The sequence below is a fragment of the Bombus terrestris genome, chromosome 17 (genome assembly GCF_910591885.1).
Source record: "Bombus terrestris chromosome 17, iyBomTerr1.2, whole genome shotgun sequence".
Classification (NCBI taxonomy): Eukaryota; Metazoa; Arthropoda; class Insecta; order Hymenoptera; family Apidae; genus Bombus; species Bombus terrestris.
The window spans coordinates 9,278,604-9,298,812 of NC_063285.1; the positions used below are offsets into that span (position 1 = coordinate 9,278,604).

The 20,209-nt window shown below is 35.2% G+C and overlaps 1 protein-coding gene and 1 long non-coding RNA gene across 3 annotated transcripts in view; one reads left to right on the forward strand and one right to left on the reverse strand.

Annotated features, from left to right (window-relative positions):
• Positions 1-20,209, reverse strand: part of LOC100649977 — an 89,133-nt gene that overhangs the window by 53,652 nt on the left and 15,272 nt on the right. The window contains exon 2 of one of the 2 annotated variants that reach the window (XM_048413798.1): positions 10,439-10,549. The exons of the other annotated variant lie outside the window; for it this stretch is intronic. Within the exon in view, the coding sequence (XP_048269755.1) occupies positions 10,439-10,480 (42 nt within the window). The 5' untranslated portion in view covers positions 10,481-10,549. The remainder of the gene's footprint in view (positions 1-10,438; positions 10,550-20,209) is intronic. 2 annotated transcript variants of the gene reach the window in all.
• LOC110120017 lies at positions 6,073-10,126 on the forward strand. The gene is made up of 2 exons (XR_002308553.2): positions 6,073-6,931; positions 7,785-10,126. It is a non-coding gene; the product is annotated as an uncharacterized LOC110120017 (long non-coding RNA).

The window sequence follows — 20,209 nt, forward strand, 5'->3', positions numbered from 1 at the left end:
ACACTTTCTAACTTTCAAATTATAAGTTAGATTAAAAAATTCTTCTAAACTAATATCAAATGTTCCACATTAATAAAAATACTGATATTTACATAATAAATACACAAAGTATTATATGTAGAAAATAGTAAAACATATTGCTGCTATGTCTTTTAATATGTACTTTTTATTGATAGATGATAAATGTTTATTATTGCAACCTCTTGATCTTCACACTTTCTAACTTCCAAATTATAAATAGCATTAAAAAAATTCTTTCAAACTAAAATTAAGTGTCCCAAATTAACAGAAGCAATAAGGTGAAAACGGCACTGTACGTTATAAATACTAAAACATATTACACCATTTTAATGCGTCATTTAAATCCATCATTCCATAAGATTCGCTAATTCCATAAGAAGCAAAAATACACTGCCGTTTCCAATCGTGAATTCATCAATTCCTACAAATACAGTTATTACGAATCGACCCAGATGTTCGACCCATTTTCACACCACTGAACGTGCGAAGCACAGTCCTTACAAAAATACAATTCTTGCTATTGCTTCTCTCTACTCATCTGCCGTGGTTTACACGAATTTCACAGTTCCCCATGCGTGACACAATGCGAAATTTAAAAAAAAAAAAAAAGGAGAAAGAAAGGGGAAAAAAGTGAAAAAAAGGAAAAGAAGGAGAGAGGCGATAACGCGACTGGAAGTGTGTTATCCGTGCTGAAACACGGATAAATCCAAAATGTAGGTTTGCAACGAGAGAGCACGCCCTGTGTGTGTGTGTGTCTGTGTGTTCCACAGCGTTCGTAACGGTGATCTCGTATAAATAATTGATGAGAAGCCTCGCGGCGATTTGTAATTGTAATTCCGCGGGATACTTGGCCAGTTAAGCAACGTAATTACCGAGCGGACTCGTTATCGTTGGCAGCTCGTCGCTCAAGCGACTTACGGGGACGCGAAGCTGTCTATCTTTGCAGATGGAATTCTCTTTTTACGGAGGGAACGCGGTGGCATCGAATCAGAGACAGGAGACACAACGATTCATCGCACCTGTCCACCCCGGGAAAATTACGTTCGCCGCAGCTTCGTCGCTCCGACAACCACACGATGTTTTATTACGATGAATCGCCAGTTTTATCATTTCTTCCCAGCCACGTATTAGCGAAGATACTTTGTCCGATCGTATTACGGCTACGTAACTTGCTTAGGTCGCTACTTCAGTCCAATCTCAACGTCTCAGATTTATTGGATTGTCGATCAAGAAGCGTATCATTTGTCTACGCGATGATTTACGTGAAATCAAATGTCATTTCGTGGTTTCCATGTTTCGCTCCATCTCTGGCTCCGGAGTGTCACCAGCTCTTTGACATTTTACTTTCGCAATGCAACGATAAGCTCGTATCAAGTTCAGTGTTATTTTCTCTCGTCACTTTAATTCAGTAAATTTTGTAGAAAAATGATGTTACATGTATTGCATTGGAAACTAAGCGATTGCGGATTTTGTCAATACCATTGATGAATACTATTGATGAATTGAATGACCTATTGAATGTATATTTGTATCTTCTCTGTATAAAGAAATTATTTAGGGCGTAGTAAAAATATTTTGAAGTATTTATGAGAATTTATATAATTATTTATTTGTTATATATTTCTAATTCCGGAATTATAAGTTGGTTTAAGAAATTCTTTTAAACTAACATTAAATTTTCCATATTAATAGATTTATATTATATTTGTGTCTTCTCTCTATAAAGAAATTATTTACTGTGTAGTAAAAATATTTTGAAGTATTTATAAGAATTTATATAATTATTTATTTGTTATATATTTCTAATTTCCAAATTATAAGTTGGTTTAAGAAATTCCTTTAAACTAACATTAAATTTTCCATATTAATAGATTTATATTATATTTGTATCTTCTCTCTATAAAGAAATTATTTAGGGCGTAGTAAAAATATTTTGAAGTATTTATGAGAATTTATATAATTATTTATTTGTTATATATTTCTAATTTCCAAATTATAGGTTGGTTTAAGAAATTCCTTTAAACTAACATTAAATTTTCCATATTAATAGATTTATATTATATTTGTATCTTCTCTCTATAAAGAAATTATTTAGGGCGTAGTAAAAATATTTTGAAGTATTTATAAGAATTAATATAATTATTTATTTGTTATATATTTCTAATTTCTGAATTATAAGTTGGTTTAAGAAATTCCTTTAAACTAACATTAAATTGTCCATATTAATAGATTTATATTATATTTGTATCTTCTCATTTTGCAATTGTAAAAATTGTGTGAAAATTGACAGTTAGGGCATTTTGAATATAACCGATAAATAGAAGATACTTTGAAATAAAAAGTGCCCCATTGAACAATTAAACATTTTTATTAGAACATCAATAAAAAAAAGAGAAGAAATGTCGCATCTAACGGTACACTATGTTAAAACACTTTAAACATAAATGTGGCTCATCGATACAATCTGGACAATAGGTGGTCACCTTTTTGGTCCGATTCTTAGCAATTTTTGATCCTAACTGTTTAACATTTTTTTATAACACTCTCTGCAAAATGTTCGTGCCAGCTACGCTTGCCTTTCTTTCTTCTGCATTTCGTGTGGCAATCTTTATCGAATAAGTATATTTAACGGTTCTGGTGAATGGCACCGTGTAAGGTGGATTGCGAGTGCCATTCTAAAATCTGATACCTTGATTTTTGTTTTTGTTGCTTGTTTATAGAGTATCCTCGCGTTTGAAATTGACGTATTTAACAATAACTCTAAAGCTAATTTTGTATACCACTTGAGGGTTCTTCTATGTGGTGTAGAATATGCTATCATTTGATCTGATAAATCTACAGCACATTTTCCTCTCTTGTAATCTACCACTACCATTGCTTTATCGCAAACATAATTTTTTTTTCCTGACCTTTACCATTTCAGTCGAATGTTTCGTCGAAATCATAAAAATTATCATAATACTGTTTATTAATATCTTCTACGCGTTTCAACGATATATTCTGCACTTTTTGCTTACGACGAAATAACGAATGCGAATGGTTTGTTGAAATAAACGAAGCCTTGTTACGATATGTCGCTATCAATTGTTGCCAAAGTGCCACGGCGGTCACCCGTGACCACCAATAAGATAAACGGTCCATTTGGGCGGAATGTTGTCTTACATCATCGATTTATTATTATTTTGCCATTATATGCTTTGAATAATAAAAATACTGCCGTGGCGTTCTGAGCGAAACACGTGATTTCTGCGTGGCAGTCAGTGTTAATACGCGTGGTAAGTAAATTGTGACATTAGTTTCCAATCTTTTAAGCAAAAGATAAACAACGATTGTGGAAGTACATGTGTGTTTCACATTTTATAAATATTAAAACATATTTATTAGAATATTACTACTTTCGTATGAATATTTTCTGGAACAAACACAATTCTAAATATCATTGAATGACCTATTGACGAAATCCCCAACTTAGTTTCCAACCCAATAGTTAAATATAATTTTCCAGCACGTTGCTTCTCAAAGCGATAGCAACTTTGTTTTTCGTAAACGAAGATTGCGACCAACCTTGTAAAACTCGACGACATCTTACGGGAATGGTTCCATTAAAATGATCGTATTATACGAGAAAGAATAAATAAATTTATTCGACTGCCGAGCGAAAGAAAATTCAACCAAGAAATCCAACGTTTCACGTGTTATCACGTAATAGAGTAGTTTCACTTCGTGAATTCTATTTTCCACCAGCGCAAGTATTTTCTCTAACGAGAGCGAACGAACTTTAACCTCTTTCAGAGTATTCCACGATAGTAGACAAACGTAGATGAATGATAAATTACTATCACGTTATCAAACGTTAACGTACACGTACAACATTCGCGTCATTAATTACATCTGGCATAAATTGAACGTCTAAGTTAACGATGTCTATATCGCGTATATATCATCTTATCGTGTTTTAAAATAATTAATAAATATACTGTTACTGTACGTACATAATCTCGCTGTTTCAATTCTAATGCCGCTACGTATTCGCAGCAGCGATATTTTAAACTCGTCCACATTACTCGCACATCGTGTTCGCTAATTTACATCGAATCAATTAAATTTGTATACTAACAAGATGATTATACGTGGCAATCCCACCGCTACTATCCCATTTCGTTGTAATAAGCTACACGATGACAACTGAATGAATAATATACCGGCGTTATCAATGTTACATTTATTTCAGTTATAGCGTTAAAAATGATATCCCTGCGACGTTTATGCGATCGAAGCGTGCAATTATGCGCAGCGTTCATAACTATTGTACACTGGCCAGGTTAACGGGCGACTATTTTTACAAGGTGACGTCAACCGGCCACGATTTCGTGTCGGAAAATCTCAGCAAGAGGTCGACGACAAGGATTTTAAAGGATAAAAAGAACGTGTCACGAGATTTAGGCCAACGTGGGTAGCTGAAGAACCGTAAGAATCGACCTACGCCAGCTCTGTTATTGATATGCGCACATTTTCTGCCTTATTTATGTATCGAAAGCGCATAGAAAATCCTCTCCTCCTCGTCCACCCACGAAAAATCAATCCGCCCCACTTCGCGCATCTGTCAAATTCTAAGCGAAACCTGGTTTCTGCGTATGGCGATGCATATCATGTGGCAGCAACAAGCAATACGCGAGCTTATTTTTCAACCGGAATTTAGTTTCAGAAAACACTGACAGAGTTAGGCCCCGTGCAGTGGGTAAATAAATACAAGCGACGACGAGTATACTCGTCAAACGCAAGGTTAACAAGTCAACTGGTTCATACAGTGGAAGCTGTATGGCACAATTTTCTTCGTTCCTTTTCCATAAATATTCAGAATTTACTTCAATTCGAATTGCTCGCCACGTGTCCAGGTGCGTCATTTTACCTGCGTGGTTGGAATTTCGAATAGTCGGACGTCTACGAGTAGAGGTTTGCCTCTGCAACAGAAGTTGTGTCGCCGCTGCCTGCGCAACTCGCAGCGAACCTACAACTGTGCCGTGTGTCGCAAGATGTGAGAAATCGGTCGTTGGATTCTGTCAAGAAAAGACAAGGCAAGTCGTATGCTCGTTCGCCCTTCGACCACGCGCAAGCTGATCGTTTCTCGTCGCTCGAACGCAGAACTCTCATCGTCTGCTACCTCTTTGGCTATCTCGTTAACGTAGGTCGAATGAAACGAGGTGCAAGGGGAAGCTGAAAATACTGAAAATGCGAATGTACGTCAGATTTTCGTTCATCGTTTTTCATTTGCTCGGAAATTTCGACAAGTGGAAACCTCTGCAACTGGCAGATTTCAGCTTTCGTTAAACTGCGAGATTGTTGTTTAAATTACAGAAACGATCTCTTACTCGCGTCAAACTGTCCAGTTGTTGGTAACTTCTCAGTGTAGACTTTCCATTTCAAGCTAATTTCCTTCCCGAGAAACTTTAATTTTCCTAATCGTATGGTTCTTCTAATAAGTCACCGATAAAAATAAGTTTTCTACGCGTTGCAACATGTACGCGTGCTGGTTACATCTTCATGTTTCGACTGAACCAGTTAACTGAGCAATTTAGTTGGAAAAATCGTAGTAGTGAAGACTATTAATGACTATCATTGTTCGTAGAGAAATTACGCTTGCGCGGACCATTTCCGATTCACAGTCGCATTGAAATGCACGCGCCTCTTGCGAGAGGTCAAGAACAATTCAGACGATCGCTATCTACTCGAAGTAGAAAGCGCAGGGGCCATCGAATGACGGACCGAAGACGAAGGAAGTGACGTCACATTATTATAGTTACGGCTCTTGGTAACCAGTCGCGGTTGACAAGCCAAGCGTCCACCGTACTCTTTTCGATCTCTTTGATATTCTTTACCCGCCTTACCGCCATGTCCGCTTCTTTCTTCCCTTCACCAAGAGCCAGCCCTTTGTTCCATAGCTTCTGTTATTCGAGAGATCGCCCTTGTGACTTTGGTTCCGCTCGAAAAACACGGCACGTTGGTCGTCTGGTCTATGGTTCTTCTCGGAGTTGGATATTATTCGAATTATTTCGAATAAAAATATTTACTTCAGATAAATAATTATGAGTTGAGTATTTTATACGTGGAATAATTGTTTGTTATGGGGGAGAAATTGTTTTCTAGGTTCATTGGAATAATAACTGCAGAATTATTCGAGCGATAATACGATCGTCCAGTTAATTGTTTTCGACGAGTATACTCGTCACGAAGAATTGGCGATATTTCGTGCTACGACGAGTATACTCGTCACGCGTAAAAAGTAGTTACTATTTGCTGTTTACGTTGTAGTTTAGGAATTGCAGTAAATTACAGTTTAGGAATGGCAGTAAATTACAGTTTAGGAATTGCGGTAAATTACTGCTATATAATTAAAAAGTAAGACAGTCGTTTGGATGCAACTTAATTCTATATTATGACAGCCATATATACTCCGTGTTTGACGAGTATACTCGTCACGCGTAAAAAGTAGTTACCATTTGCTGATTAAATTGCAGTTTAGCAATTGCAGTAAATTGCGGCAATAAAATTAAAAAGTAAGACAGTTGTTTCGTTGCAACTTAATTCTATATTATGACAGCCATACATACTCCGTGTTTGACGAGTATACTCGTCACCCCTTGCTTTTTGAGACGCATTTTTAGCTATACAGTTTTCAAACAGGTTGCAACAGCTAACTGATTAATTATCCGTTTCCATCTAATTTTGTACAAGCGTATACAGATATCGGTATAACTCTTACTATTCGCTTATCAGACGAATAATTTATCACGTGACGATAAACTTTCTAACCTGGCAATTATCAAAGGCAATAAATATTACAACTGTAGAACGAAGTTTGTGAATATATTGGAAATCACATTTAGTATCACGTCTATCCACGATGTAACACGTAACTATTTATATATAATATATTATTCTATCCAAATAAGTTATTCGAGTAAATTTTTCTTCAGATAAATTCTTACAAAAATAATATTCTATTCCAAAAAACTACTTGTCCGATTGGATATCTATTTGCTAATGACGAATGGAAATTTCGACCCATTTTCACATATAGAAAACTTCCCGTCAATCATTCGGTCCTATCTTGCCCCGAATTAGCTAAGTTCGGGTATACTCGACAACTTTAGAAGCTCGGTTTTCCCAAAAACCAAGCGTCCAATGAATAAATTTTATTCTACACTTTTCACTTATTTTTTCACGAAGAATAATTTACTGTCGATCATTGGTTAATTCCGTGCAGTTCGGAATTAACCAGATTTGGGCTACACCCGCCCAATTTACAGCCTCGATTTTCTCGAAAACAAAGCCTCGAATGAATAAATTTTATTCCACATTTTCGACGTACTTTTTCACGTAGAATCACCGCGTCGCCAATTATACCGCAATTACAAAGACACCACGTGTAGAGGTGGTGCACGTGTGGAAGGTCGACGCACGGCGCGGCGTCGATCTGTTTCCAAAAGTAAATCGTCGATAGCCGGAAGCATAAATGTGTCGTCAGGTTTTAACACTCTGGGGACCCGCTGTTCTGGCAACCACGTAGCCTCACTTCCTGGCTGTTTCACAGCGATTGAAAAACATTCAAAGCGACCAATATTACATCTAATATACTGAAATTAATAATTTCGTATTATCGAAGCCTATAATGTAAAAACACTTGCGTAACATTTCGTTCAGTGTCCATTATTTTTATTTTCTTTTTTTGTTCTTTTCTTTAACAAAAGTTAAATTTTTTATAGGACACCGCATCAAGTATGAAAGACGCGAATTGGCGCTTCCAATCTTCAGAGGGTTAAGCTGCATAGCAACTGTGAGTGGCAGAGTACTTTTAAGAAGTTAGCGTGGTTTTAGAAGTCGAGGATGTAGTCGCGGATGTTATAGTTTCTAGCTGACGACAAAAGGCCTGGCGCTCTTTGCTGTCCGCATGCAACGATCGCGTGCACGGGGCGATGACTCGGGGACACGGGGTCACGGTGACCCGTGGCGTGGCACGTGAAAAGCGATAAGAGTTCTGCCTAGACTTTAGACTGTAGCAGGATGTGGCCAGGCTGATGAACCCTCTGGCTCTGGCAACACGACCGGCAATAAGTCAACAAGCTCAGCACTTAAGAACTTCTCAGCGAGATGATCCAGATTGCCGATGATCGATGCATGTACGTATCATCCAATAGAGATGGCACGCAAAATTGCAAACTTCATTCACGACCATAATTGACCTGATCATAATTCTTGATCTTCATTGAATTATTTACACGTACACGTTAGTACACTGGCATACTGCGAGAAATATGATAATTGAAAGGAAGAAGAATCTCATTGAAAATATGTCGTACGTATTCCCCCCCAACTGATTTCCCCCTTTTTATCAAGTTCCATTTTTTAAATTTTGATTTTCCTCCACTCTGGTCAAACTTATGGGGAAGATACTTAAAACGTTGGGCTACTGCACGACTCTCCATTGCATGTGTTTTCTAGTAATATACAGGGTGAGGCCCTTGACACGACTTAAAATAACTCGCAAGTTATTGGTCGTACAAAAAAGCGTAGACGGGTAAATCATCAAATTTTGTGTAATTGATCCAACTTTAAGAAACAAATATTAAACGCTCCATTTAAACAAATTCATACTGACCCTAATATCTCGCTAAAAAGCTAAGATAATAAAAAAACAAATTAGAGCACTGTACGTCTGCCTAGATGCCATGCAATTTTTCTTAAACAACACATTTTCATACAACGAATAACTCAGCTGTTTAGAGTCGTCCACGTGTTATTTTTCAATTAAGTTAGAAAAATTACCAAATGTCCTGGACAAATTGTAAAGTACAAATTAAAATAAAAAAAGTAAAAACGTTAGGAGTCACCCTGTATATATAAGGCGCACGTATCATCGGCTCAAGTCAAAAACGGCTCACTGATAATCATAATATGATAATGATAATAAAAAATACATGATACATAATACGTAATCGAACATGAATGTTGCGACAACTGAAACATGATCGTTCAGTTTACCGACTATTGAATGTCTCGTCGAACCGTGGCCATTTCCCGAAACTCCACTGTTGACAAATCACCAGCTTGGGAGAGGTTGGAGACAAGCGTCGCCACTTGCTAACACATGGTCGGTGCTCGTTGATTTCGGCTACATCTGTACGTATTAGTCGTTAGCCGTGCAGCTGTGTGTATACGAGCCAAGAACAAGATGCCATATATGCGCTACGTGGGCCAAAGGAGAAGGCGATACAACGCGTACCGCCTTAACCAGCTCGAGCATTTCAAGATTACAGGACTGGCAAGGACTCTTGCGATCGTGGACACGGTTAGGTAATCGAAACGAATACTCCTGCCTGGATTCTACGCAACTACACGGATTTTACCATTATCGTTGCCAACCTGGCCTCGAACAGCAGTTCTATGCAATCTTAGATTTTCATTCTACGAGACGACCAGACACTCTTGGCCAGTGCAACGTCGAAAGAAACAGAAGATTATCGCCTGTATCTGAATTTTGCCAAGTGTAGTTTATTCTTTTTTTTTTTTTTTTTTGTCTTAACGATAACACCGAAAGCTCGGAAGCTCCTAGTCGTATTTTAATTTCGATATTTCTTATTTTCTTTAAATTAATTTACGAGCTGGTCATGAGCTGTAGATGTAAGGGCTGCGAGTAGAACGTGGATTTTCCTCCTGCTTAACTTTCGTATTCCTTACGATATCGTAAAGCGGACGTTTGGAAAATATTTCCCACGTGTAATTAGAACGTCGTACGAAATTACAATCGAACGTTAGAGAAATGTGACGCGAATACACGTACGTGAATCGACAACAATCCCAACGACAATCTTGTGCACACATTGTGCGCTTCAATGCGTTCCGAAACCTGCATTAAGTTCGTTCTTTGTTTAATGCATGTTGCGATTTATTTTGATACAGACGAAGAACGAAGATGTTTTAGATTTTAAGGTTCGTCCACAACGATTATTTCAACGATGTGTTTATAGTTTTCCAATGTGCAAGTTCAAATCTACTATGTATGTATATGTATAAGTAATTGGACAATATAATAAATATTCTAAAAATATCAACTTGTGTCTAATCGATCTTACTAATTTGTCATCGATATCGTTTCAAGATTCCACTTTGAATATTCGTAGAATCGTTTAAATATTGGCAACTAAGTGATTGCGGATTTTATCATTACCACCTAATGACAAATACCGCAATCACTTAGTTGCCAACCTAATAGTAGTAGAGTCATTTGTAAAAGGCGAAGAGATCAGCAAAGATGCAGAAGCCATTGATTGCAATTTCATACGAGATTTTTATGCTGGTTTTAATACATATAACCGAGTTCATTGAAGAAATAGTTCGCGAGAAGAGGAAGTATTCCTACCTGCAACAATTCCAAACGCGAGGAGGCCTGCGGTGCTGCCATCGTAGCTTAAACGACGATCGTTCTGCGACCACTCGACGGGTGATCCGTTTTTTTTTTTTTTTTCTGAAACTAATTGAAAATATATGATATATAACATGGCAAAATATGGCCAAACATGAGTTACGTTTAATAATAAAATTTCCGGACGAGACGCGAAACGGATAAATCGTGTTTCGTTCAACCAAAAATTAACACTTTACCGACCGATAACTTATTAATTGGTTTCTTGTCTCCGACGCTTACCGACCAATAGCGTATTAATCGGCTTCTTGTCGCCTACGCTTACCGACCGATAGCCTATTAATCGGCTTTTTGTTGCCGACAATCTTTCTCATTATTTGAGCAGTAATTTGTTATTTAGTACTAAGGTACGTTGCTCGGTTGCGTCAAATACGTTGCTTTGTAAGCTCCCAGAGTTTTATACCAATTTGAAAAACTTACTGTTCGCGATGAACGAAAAGAATGGCATTGGAGAGGCTAAACCGAAACAAAGCTGGCGCCAGGGAGAATCTGCGCCTGAGTTGCCGGTCGGACGTGCGTATGCTGTTGAAGCGCTAGCGGTCGGTAAAGTGTTAATTATCTTATTGTCTTGCAATGTCTGTGCATTGCGTCAGAGCAATAATAATACAAATAATAGCAATGATAATAAAATAGTTGCATTTTGAAATGAAATAGACATTAAAACATATATTTATTTTGTATTGATGCTGAGAAATAATAATGTATTAATTTTGAGATAATGAAAAGATTAACTGAAATAGCGAAATATTTTCTTTTTAAACTAAAGCTACGCTATTTAATACGAAGAATGTCACAGTACAAAAATTGTTTTCGGTAGTAAGCAACATCTTTTATTTTATTTAGAAACTTCTTTTATTCTTTCTATTATCTCTCAAACCTAAAGATTATTATCAAAAAATTGTAAAAAATAAAGAAGATTTCTAACGATACAGTCCTCGAATTAATTAATAACCCACCTCAAATTTCCAATTTGAAATTTCGATCGGTTTTCCAATTTACATTTTCTAGTCGTTGTGTCCATCTGCTAGCAGATTGACTACATTTTCGAGTCATTTTTACCGACCATGTTGATCTCAGAAAATTATTTATTATAACACTCCTGTGTGACAAAGGATAGGCAGAAAAGACAGGCTGAACACTTTAGGTTAAAGAGCAATTAATTAAACATAATTAAGCGTACTATATTTTGTGCAATTTTATGACACTTTATTTTGCAGAAAATAATTCAGATAAAATACGATGCGACGTATTATTTCGTACTATGTGCACGACAGTTCGTTCAATCTTGTGCTCGTAACGCACAGAAAAACGTACGTAGAAAAGAAGTCCCACAACGACGAGTGACCTTTGCGTTGCATTTGTGAACGAGCTACGTAGCGTGAAAATTTCCTGAATAAAATCTTCAGTCAATTGAACAGTTGTTCTAATCGAGCAACGTATGCTTGGAAAAAGAAAAGCGCGGTGGCATTTTTCGAAAGCAATGGAAAAACACAAAATTATCAGCGGACTCTGTTTTACTTTTTAAAAATACCGGTACCTGAACGTTCATTATAATTATTAGTTCGGATACAGTTCGTTGCATCCGGGTGCACGCAAATCCGGACGCAGCAGACTCACGCGATCGAACGCCTCTTTTGTTTAAATTTACTGTTGTGTCTCGGCTGCAGCGTGTTTCATGTGCAAATACAAAGTAAAAACGAAATGGGAAAAGTGAACGCGATATTTGTCGTTTAAAAGTAACAGAAAAGTGAGCTCTTCGTTTACTTGGAATTCAATTTTGCCAGTGAATTTGTCAATTTTATTTTCTTATTATTAAGAAATAAGTATGTTTAGTATTTAATAAACACCTGGTATTTATTTTTTAATGAGTTGTTGCCGAGTTAAATATTTCCTTTTCGTTCACAATTTTTAATAATTGCGATAGCTTTAATATTGGAAGATTTTAATAATTGAGACAAGCAGTAGGAAAGTTTGCAGAAATATTTACAGATTCAAGTTTATAAATTGTTTGGTTTCTACGTAACACGGTATATTTCACGGTTCTTTTTTGTAATATACGCGATTTATTCCCCGCCGTGTTATTATACTTGTTGTAATAGTAGGTAGCTTCCCATGGCAAATAACACTGCTCCTACTCCTAACTCAAACCTCCCATGAATAAAAATTACACGACAGACATTTGTTACAAGGCAGTAAAACGGAAACAGATATTACAGGCAGAATCACGAACACTTTGCTTGAAAGCGAACGATTTTCGAAGTATCTTTCGAGGCACCGACTACTCTTTCGACATGATCGACGCTCTCAACACCTGCTATTTTATTAACGTAACACGTGTTCAGAATCATTTTATTAACGTCATTCTTAAAATGTAATACCCTTCTCCATATTTATGGAACTTTTCGAAACACGAACACCGTGTATATTGGGCTGGCAACTAAGTGGTTGCGGATTTTGTCAATGCCACCTAATGACAAAATCCGCAATCATTTACTTGCCAATATTACTTTGTATAATACATATTGTATAAATACATTGTACTGTACAATACATGTTATACAATTTATTGTAAATTGCTAATTATTTTATAATGCTGAACAGTTTGTTCCTAGATATTTTACTTTGTTACTTGTATAATAGATAATATACAAAGTAATAATATATAATATGATAAGTAATATATACATCACTTTGTATAATATACATTGTGCAAGTACATTGTACTGTATAATACATGTTATACAATTTATTGTAAATTGCTAAATATTATATAATGCTGAACATTTTGTTCTTAGTTATTGTACATTGTTACTTGTATAATATATACTATACAAGGTAATAATATATAATATAATATGTATTATATATATCACTTTGTATAATATACATTGTGCAAGTATATTGTACTGTACAATACATGTTATACAATTTATTGTAAATCTCCAAATATTGTATAATGCTAAACAGTTTGTTCTTAGTTAGTGTACTTTGTTACTTACTTTGTATAATAGATACTATACAAAGTAATAATATATAGTATAATATGTATTATATATATCACTTTGTATAATATATATTGTGCAAGTACATCGTACTGTGCAATACATGTTATACAATTTATTGTAAATTGCTAATTACAGTATAATGCTAAACATTTTGTTCTTAATTATTGTACTTTGTTACTTGTATAATATATACTTTGTATAATATACATTGTGCAAGTACATCGTACTGTACAATACATGTTATACAATTTATTGTAAATTGCTAATTATAGTATAATGCTAAACATTTTGTTCTTTGTTATTGTACTTTGTTACTTGTATAATGTATACTACACAAAGCAATAATATATAATATACTATGTATTATATATATATCACTTTGTATAATATATATTGTGCAAGTACATTGTACTGTACAATATATGTCATACAATTCATTGTAAATTGTCAATTATAGTATAATGCTAAACATTTTGTTCTTAGTTATTGTACTTTGTTACTTGTATAATAGATACTATACAGAGTAATAATATATAGTATAATATGTATTATATATATCACTCTGTATAATATACATTGTGCAAGTACATTGTACTGTACAATATATGTTATACAATTTATTGTAAATTGCTAATTACAGTATAATGCTAAACATTTTGTTCTTAATTATTGTACTTTGTTACTTGTATAATATATACTTTGTATAATATACATTGTGCAAGTACATTCTACTGTACAATACATGTTATAAAATTTATTGTGTATTATACAATATTATTCTATATATATGTGTCAAACTATAGATAAATGTCCTTTTATACATATACACAATGTTCACCTGTACAGTAAACAGTCATCAGATGGTATTGACAAAATCACTTAGTTGCCAACCCAATACATCTGACGAAGAAAACGGTATGTGCACTCCATTGATTCGATTATACTCAGAGAAATACAAATCTCGGTAAATATTTGCTGTCCGATAACACCAACTTACGTGTATTTTAATCGAGCTACTCGAACATATCGATCCTAAGCAGTCGTGGCTGCAGTATTTAACAGATATTCCGTGCCAGTTCCGGGGTCAAGTACTCGAATGACCGTGGACGAAGGAAGCACGAAAACGATCGCACGAGGAAACGTAATTGCGGCGAAGCTGTATGCGCCCACTCGTCCCACCCACCACTGAACAGATCTTTCGATCTTCATTCGGAGTAGAGAGAGAGAAAGAGAAAGAGAAGGTTCACTTCGATACTGGCGATCCACCTTCAACTCACGTTCCTCTTCTTTCGAGTACAGAACTTTTGCGAATTACATTTGGTAATGGACACGCGTTCTTCGCGAGCAAATGGAGGATCACTCGGTTCGACGAGTTTCTGGTTACTCAGATGTTTAATACATAGCTTCGAGACTGATTCTTGATTTCGGTAAACTAGACGATCGCCTAGAGGATTAGCCAGTGCAGGATCTAAATTTATCATTAATTTCGTGAAATTAATTAATTCGATGCTCAGCATCCATATTATTATAATTGATCGTTAATTTATTTGCAAATTATGTTGTATATTGGAAACAAACAGTTTCGTACTTTTGCTCTTTTTTCCAGTTAATTTAACGCTACTGGATAATTATCTATTTTAATGTCGAGGAATCTGGTGAATATTAGAATTATAGAAACGTTGAAGATGAGAAATTTTCGTTATTTTTTAGGGAGATTTTATATACATTTGCGTACAATAGTAGATTTTTCAATGCTCCAATGATTTCTCTCGCAAAACGTGTTTTATATGTAAAAACCTATTTTTTCTTTGTTCATTGTATATTTTTCCACGTACCTTTAGCTTTGATCTCTTTTGCGCAAGTTTTAAGCTTTAATTCTAACTTCTACTCTATATTTGTTTATGTAATATGTGATATAATATAAATAAGATATTTGAGACAATATCTCGTTTCTTGGTATTTTTTCTTCCACTTTTATTCTACAATTCTACCAAGTTTTAAGACGTTCAAGTATGTGTAAATTATTTTTTTAACAGATATTGTATGACAAATTTGTTTTATATCTATGATTCATGCTATATTGCTTGTACTTTGATACAGTAAGATGTAAATTATTTTACCTCAGTTTATTTTCCCTTGTGTGCTTCCTAATGAATTAACTGACTATTACCAAAATATAATTTAAGAAAGCCAATGTGTCTAATGTTATATCTTATTACTGCAGAAATATCTTCAAGAGAAGCAAGACATATATCATTTTATTACATTAAACTTGTTACTATTAAAATATCTAATATTATATATTATTACTGCAGAAATATCTTCAAGAGAAACAAGAAACTATATTATTTTATTATATTAAACTTGTTACTATTAAAGTGTCTAAAATTATATCTTACTACTGCAGAAATATCTTCAAGAGAAGCAAGAAACTATATTATTTTATTATATTAAACTTGTCACTATTAAAGTGTCTAATATTATATCTTACTACTGCAGAAATATCTTCAAGAGAAGCAAGACAGTATATTATTTTATTATATTAAATTTGTTTTATATCTATGATTTCTCCTCTATTCTTTGTATTTTAACATAGCAACGTGTAACCCATTTTGTCCTATTTTATTTATCATTGCTTGGTTCTTGATCAATTAGGTGCCTATTATTCTATGTTATCGTATATTACATTGTACATTAATGTCTAACTTTACTATTCATTGTTACAGAAATATTTGCAAGAGGAAGGGAACGTAATGTTACAATGAAACATTGTTACAAATTATAACCCAATTACATTTACTCTTCGTATGCTCTTATCAATCCCACCATGCTTTTCAATCGTTGTATCAGCGTAATCGAATGAACGCGGAAATTGCTCGATCACCACAGTCACGGGAATCAAATATAATTACTTTTGATAATCGATAATCAAATACGCAAATAAATCAATTATTAATTGCGTAACAACGTATAACAGTGCCAACAACTGTGGTTACTGTACTTACGTTAATACGTGTGCCACGTTTCACCACCATAAAATCACAATTTCATAATTGTGATATATCTCGAAATGATGACGTAATTGTAAACGAATTTCGACGAAAGTCAGATCGCAACAGGAACATTATGTTTCTATTTCTACTAGAACGTTGTTTCTGTACCAGATTGACAAATTACAAGCTTTAAGAGTTTCATGATTATTACACAATGGCGGATAGAAGAAAGTTTAACGGTTAAAAAGTGCAAGAGGAGATCATAATTTTACAAAATCAAATTATACTCGACGTTCAAAAGATACAATTAATAAATATAATATAATATTCGATTGGCAACTAAGTGATTGAGGTTAGGTTATTTAATAAGTTAGGTTAGGTTATATAATATACGGTTGGCAACTAAGTGATTGCGGATTTTGTCATTAGGTGGTAATGACAAGATCCGCAACCACTTAGTTGCCAACCTAATATATTGCAAATCACGCGATTGTTATCAAAATGATACGAAATTGTTCGCACGTTTCTGAAATGTTTCGCTTTTATAAAGTAGCGATATAAACAGTTCTTTTCTGTATAGAAAATATTTCATAAAAATTACTACCACTCGTGGTGTGCCAATCAGTAAACTGTCTTTTGTCTGTCACTATAGACTTCATAATTATGACATAAAATTTACTATCGTAATTGCATTGAAACAGTGACAAGATCTGCTTTGTTTATTGTCTGCAGCTTTTTCCTTAATTCATTTCAATTTATACATATTTAACTGATTTATTTATACGTATATGTACCTACATATGTATTGGCTTGGCAACTAAGTGATTGCGGATTTTGTCATTGAGTGGTAATGACAAAATCCGCAATCACTTAGTTGCCAAGCCAATATTTCAGTCTGTTCGTTTAACACACGACTTATCGAATCAGCTCGAAGCATTTCTACGTTTCTTGCGCGTTTAGAAAGATTTTGGCGCGTTTCTTGCACAATTCTAAGCAAGCTACAATTATCAATGAATTTTTCGAAAATTGTATGCAACATGTTCGATAATCAATTCCGATGTTACAGCAGATATATATATATAGAATTCTTAGATAAAGAAATTTGACGTTTGAAAAAGAATCTAAGACGTTTATATTTGTATGCGTTCGCAGTATACTTCCTATAGAATATAAAATATAAAAATTTATTGATTTTGTTAAAATTAAATCATTCGATGAAATAATAGCATATGAAGCGTCTAATGTCGATGATAACTCAAGGTTTCCAATCAAAGGTTAATGATCAGACGCGCGCACACTTACACCGAGATGAAAGACAGCCATTTTTAACGCATGATGTGAAAACAAGGCCATGCGGGCTGTATATTCTGTGTGAATACTTTGTGCCGCTTTCAAGCGTTAAATCCACCTCTCTTGAAATAGAATTCGTCCCAAAAGATCCTTCTTACTCGTTCCTTGCCTGGCGATATTAACTGAATTCGTTTTACGTCGCAGGTTTCTTGAAATCCGGTCCAAGTAAGCGGAATATCACGAATATCCTATCTGATTTCAACATTTTTGACAGGCTAGTTCCTGGTGTACTACATACGTGAAATATGGCATGGAGCTTTTGAAATTTCGTCGCTATTTGTAGCGCGCAGCTATGAAAACAGAGTTAAAACGAGATAAACAGTGTTACTTTAAAAAAAACCAATGGAATTTCAATTATATTCTTAGCAACAACTAAGTTGAATTCAACTGAAAATACATACCGTCGATTTAAACGGAAATCATCAGTGAAATCTACTTAGACACTTAGCTGCTTGTGACGAGTATACTCGTCACGAAGAAATGACAATATTTTGCGTTACGACCTAGCAATAATCAAATTTCACAATAAAACAGTCCTTTAATTTTATATCAAAACTCTGTATTTGACGAGTATACTCGTCACGAAGAAATGATAATATTTTGCGTTACGACGAGACCTGGCAATAATCAAATTTCACAATAAAGTAGTCCTTTCGTCATAGCTTAATTTCATATCAAAACTCTGTGTTTGACGAGTATATTCGTCACAAAGAAATGGCAATATTTTGCGTTACGACGAGACCTGTCAGTAATCAAATTTCACAATAAAACAGTCGTTTCGTTACAAGTTAATTCTACCTTATTACAGCTACACGCGCTCTGTGTGTTTGACGAGTATACTCGTCGTCGCTTAATTTCTCCCACACATTTTAGCTGCATTCTTTTGAAGCACAGGTTGCAACAGCCAACTAGTAAAAAGCTTCGTACCAAAAATGGCGATCGAGGAGTTTTTCACCGATGGCCATTTCTAATTCAACACGAAAGCAGATCGATCGATCGATCGATCGGTGGACACCGCGCGATGTATTCGCTCGGATCGGCGGAGAAGGGAAAATCGACGCCTTTAAATTCGAATTAACGTGCACAGCCTTGACGATGCTCTCTGCAGGAAATTATATCGACGCGATGTGGTTTGTCGTCGCAATAGTGTTTTTAGGCCAGTAGCTATCGTGAGTCACGTCTCATGACGTAATGCGGATGATCTTTTATGGTTAAGAATCGAGCGACGCCGACTTCATCGTCGTTCGTTTTCGATATATTCGTCGAACGATGGAAACTCGTTCGTGTCATCGCTGGCTGCAATTAGAAGCCTCCTTAGCTCGTTTAGGGAGAAAGCAGCAACGAGTGCATCTCGTCGATCGACCACCATATACACGCACGTTTCATTCTCCGATCTCCGCTCGTTATCATCGTCGAAGGTCTACGTCGAACCGTGTCATTAGGTTGATGAAAGCAGCAGAGTTCTGCTGAGACATTTATTGCGTTGGCAACTAAGTGATTGCGGATTTTGTCATTAGCTAGTATTGACAAAATCCGCAATCACTTAGTTGCCACGCATTTGCGATTCAAAGACTAAAAACTAAGAAATAGATAAAGCACGAAGAAACTTTAACGCCGTATGAGCTTTCTCATGCACTGAGCGATTTTAGCGAGTTGACAAATTATGAATTGCAGGATACAGACTTCCATTTTACGATTTTTGCAATTTTACCATTCTATGTCGAATAGGGCAGCGACTTGTAATTTGTAAAATTTGATTGTACAATTTTTTGATATTAATAACTCTGCAAGTTTGGCTTGAAAAATCCTATTAATAAAATTAATGGAATTGCGCTAGCGAATGTTAGCACGTATGACTGGTTTCTTTGACACGCATCGGGAACACGCACGTGTTTCTCCGAAAATATAAGTCGATTTTTGTGCGTGTTAATTATAACGATGTGTACAGTTCGTCGCAGAAATTCTGTCTATTTCAGATATTTCTGTTGTTTCGAATATCATCTACTTAGAAAATGGAACTATCGCTTACAGAAGTTGGTACGATACGTTCAACTATACAGTGGTTTTAACGCGCTATCTATCCTCGCAAATCTGAAACATTTTTCATGTTCACCACCCTGTACATCTTTTAGATATTCCAATACAAAGCAGCAAAATAGCGTTTGCGATAGTATGAATTCTTTTTAGTTAATTTGATTAAAAGTCGCAGGTCGTACAGTTGCTTCAAAGTTGCGTAACATCGCTAGAAAAATTAGTTCTTATTGAGAGTCCGGTTAGCAAACGTCACACAACTACATTCTCTGCGACAACGCGTATTTTAGGGATTGGATTTTTCAGGAATATCGAATAGACTGCAACAG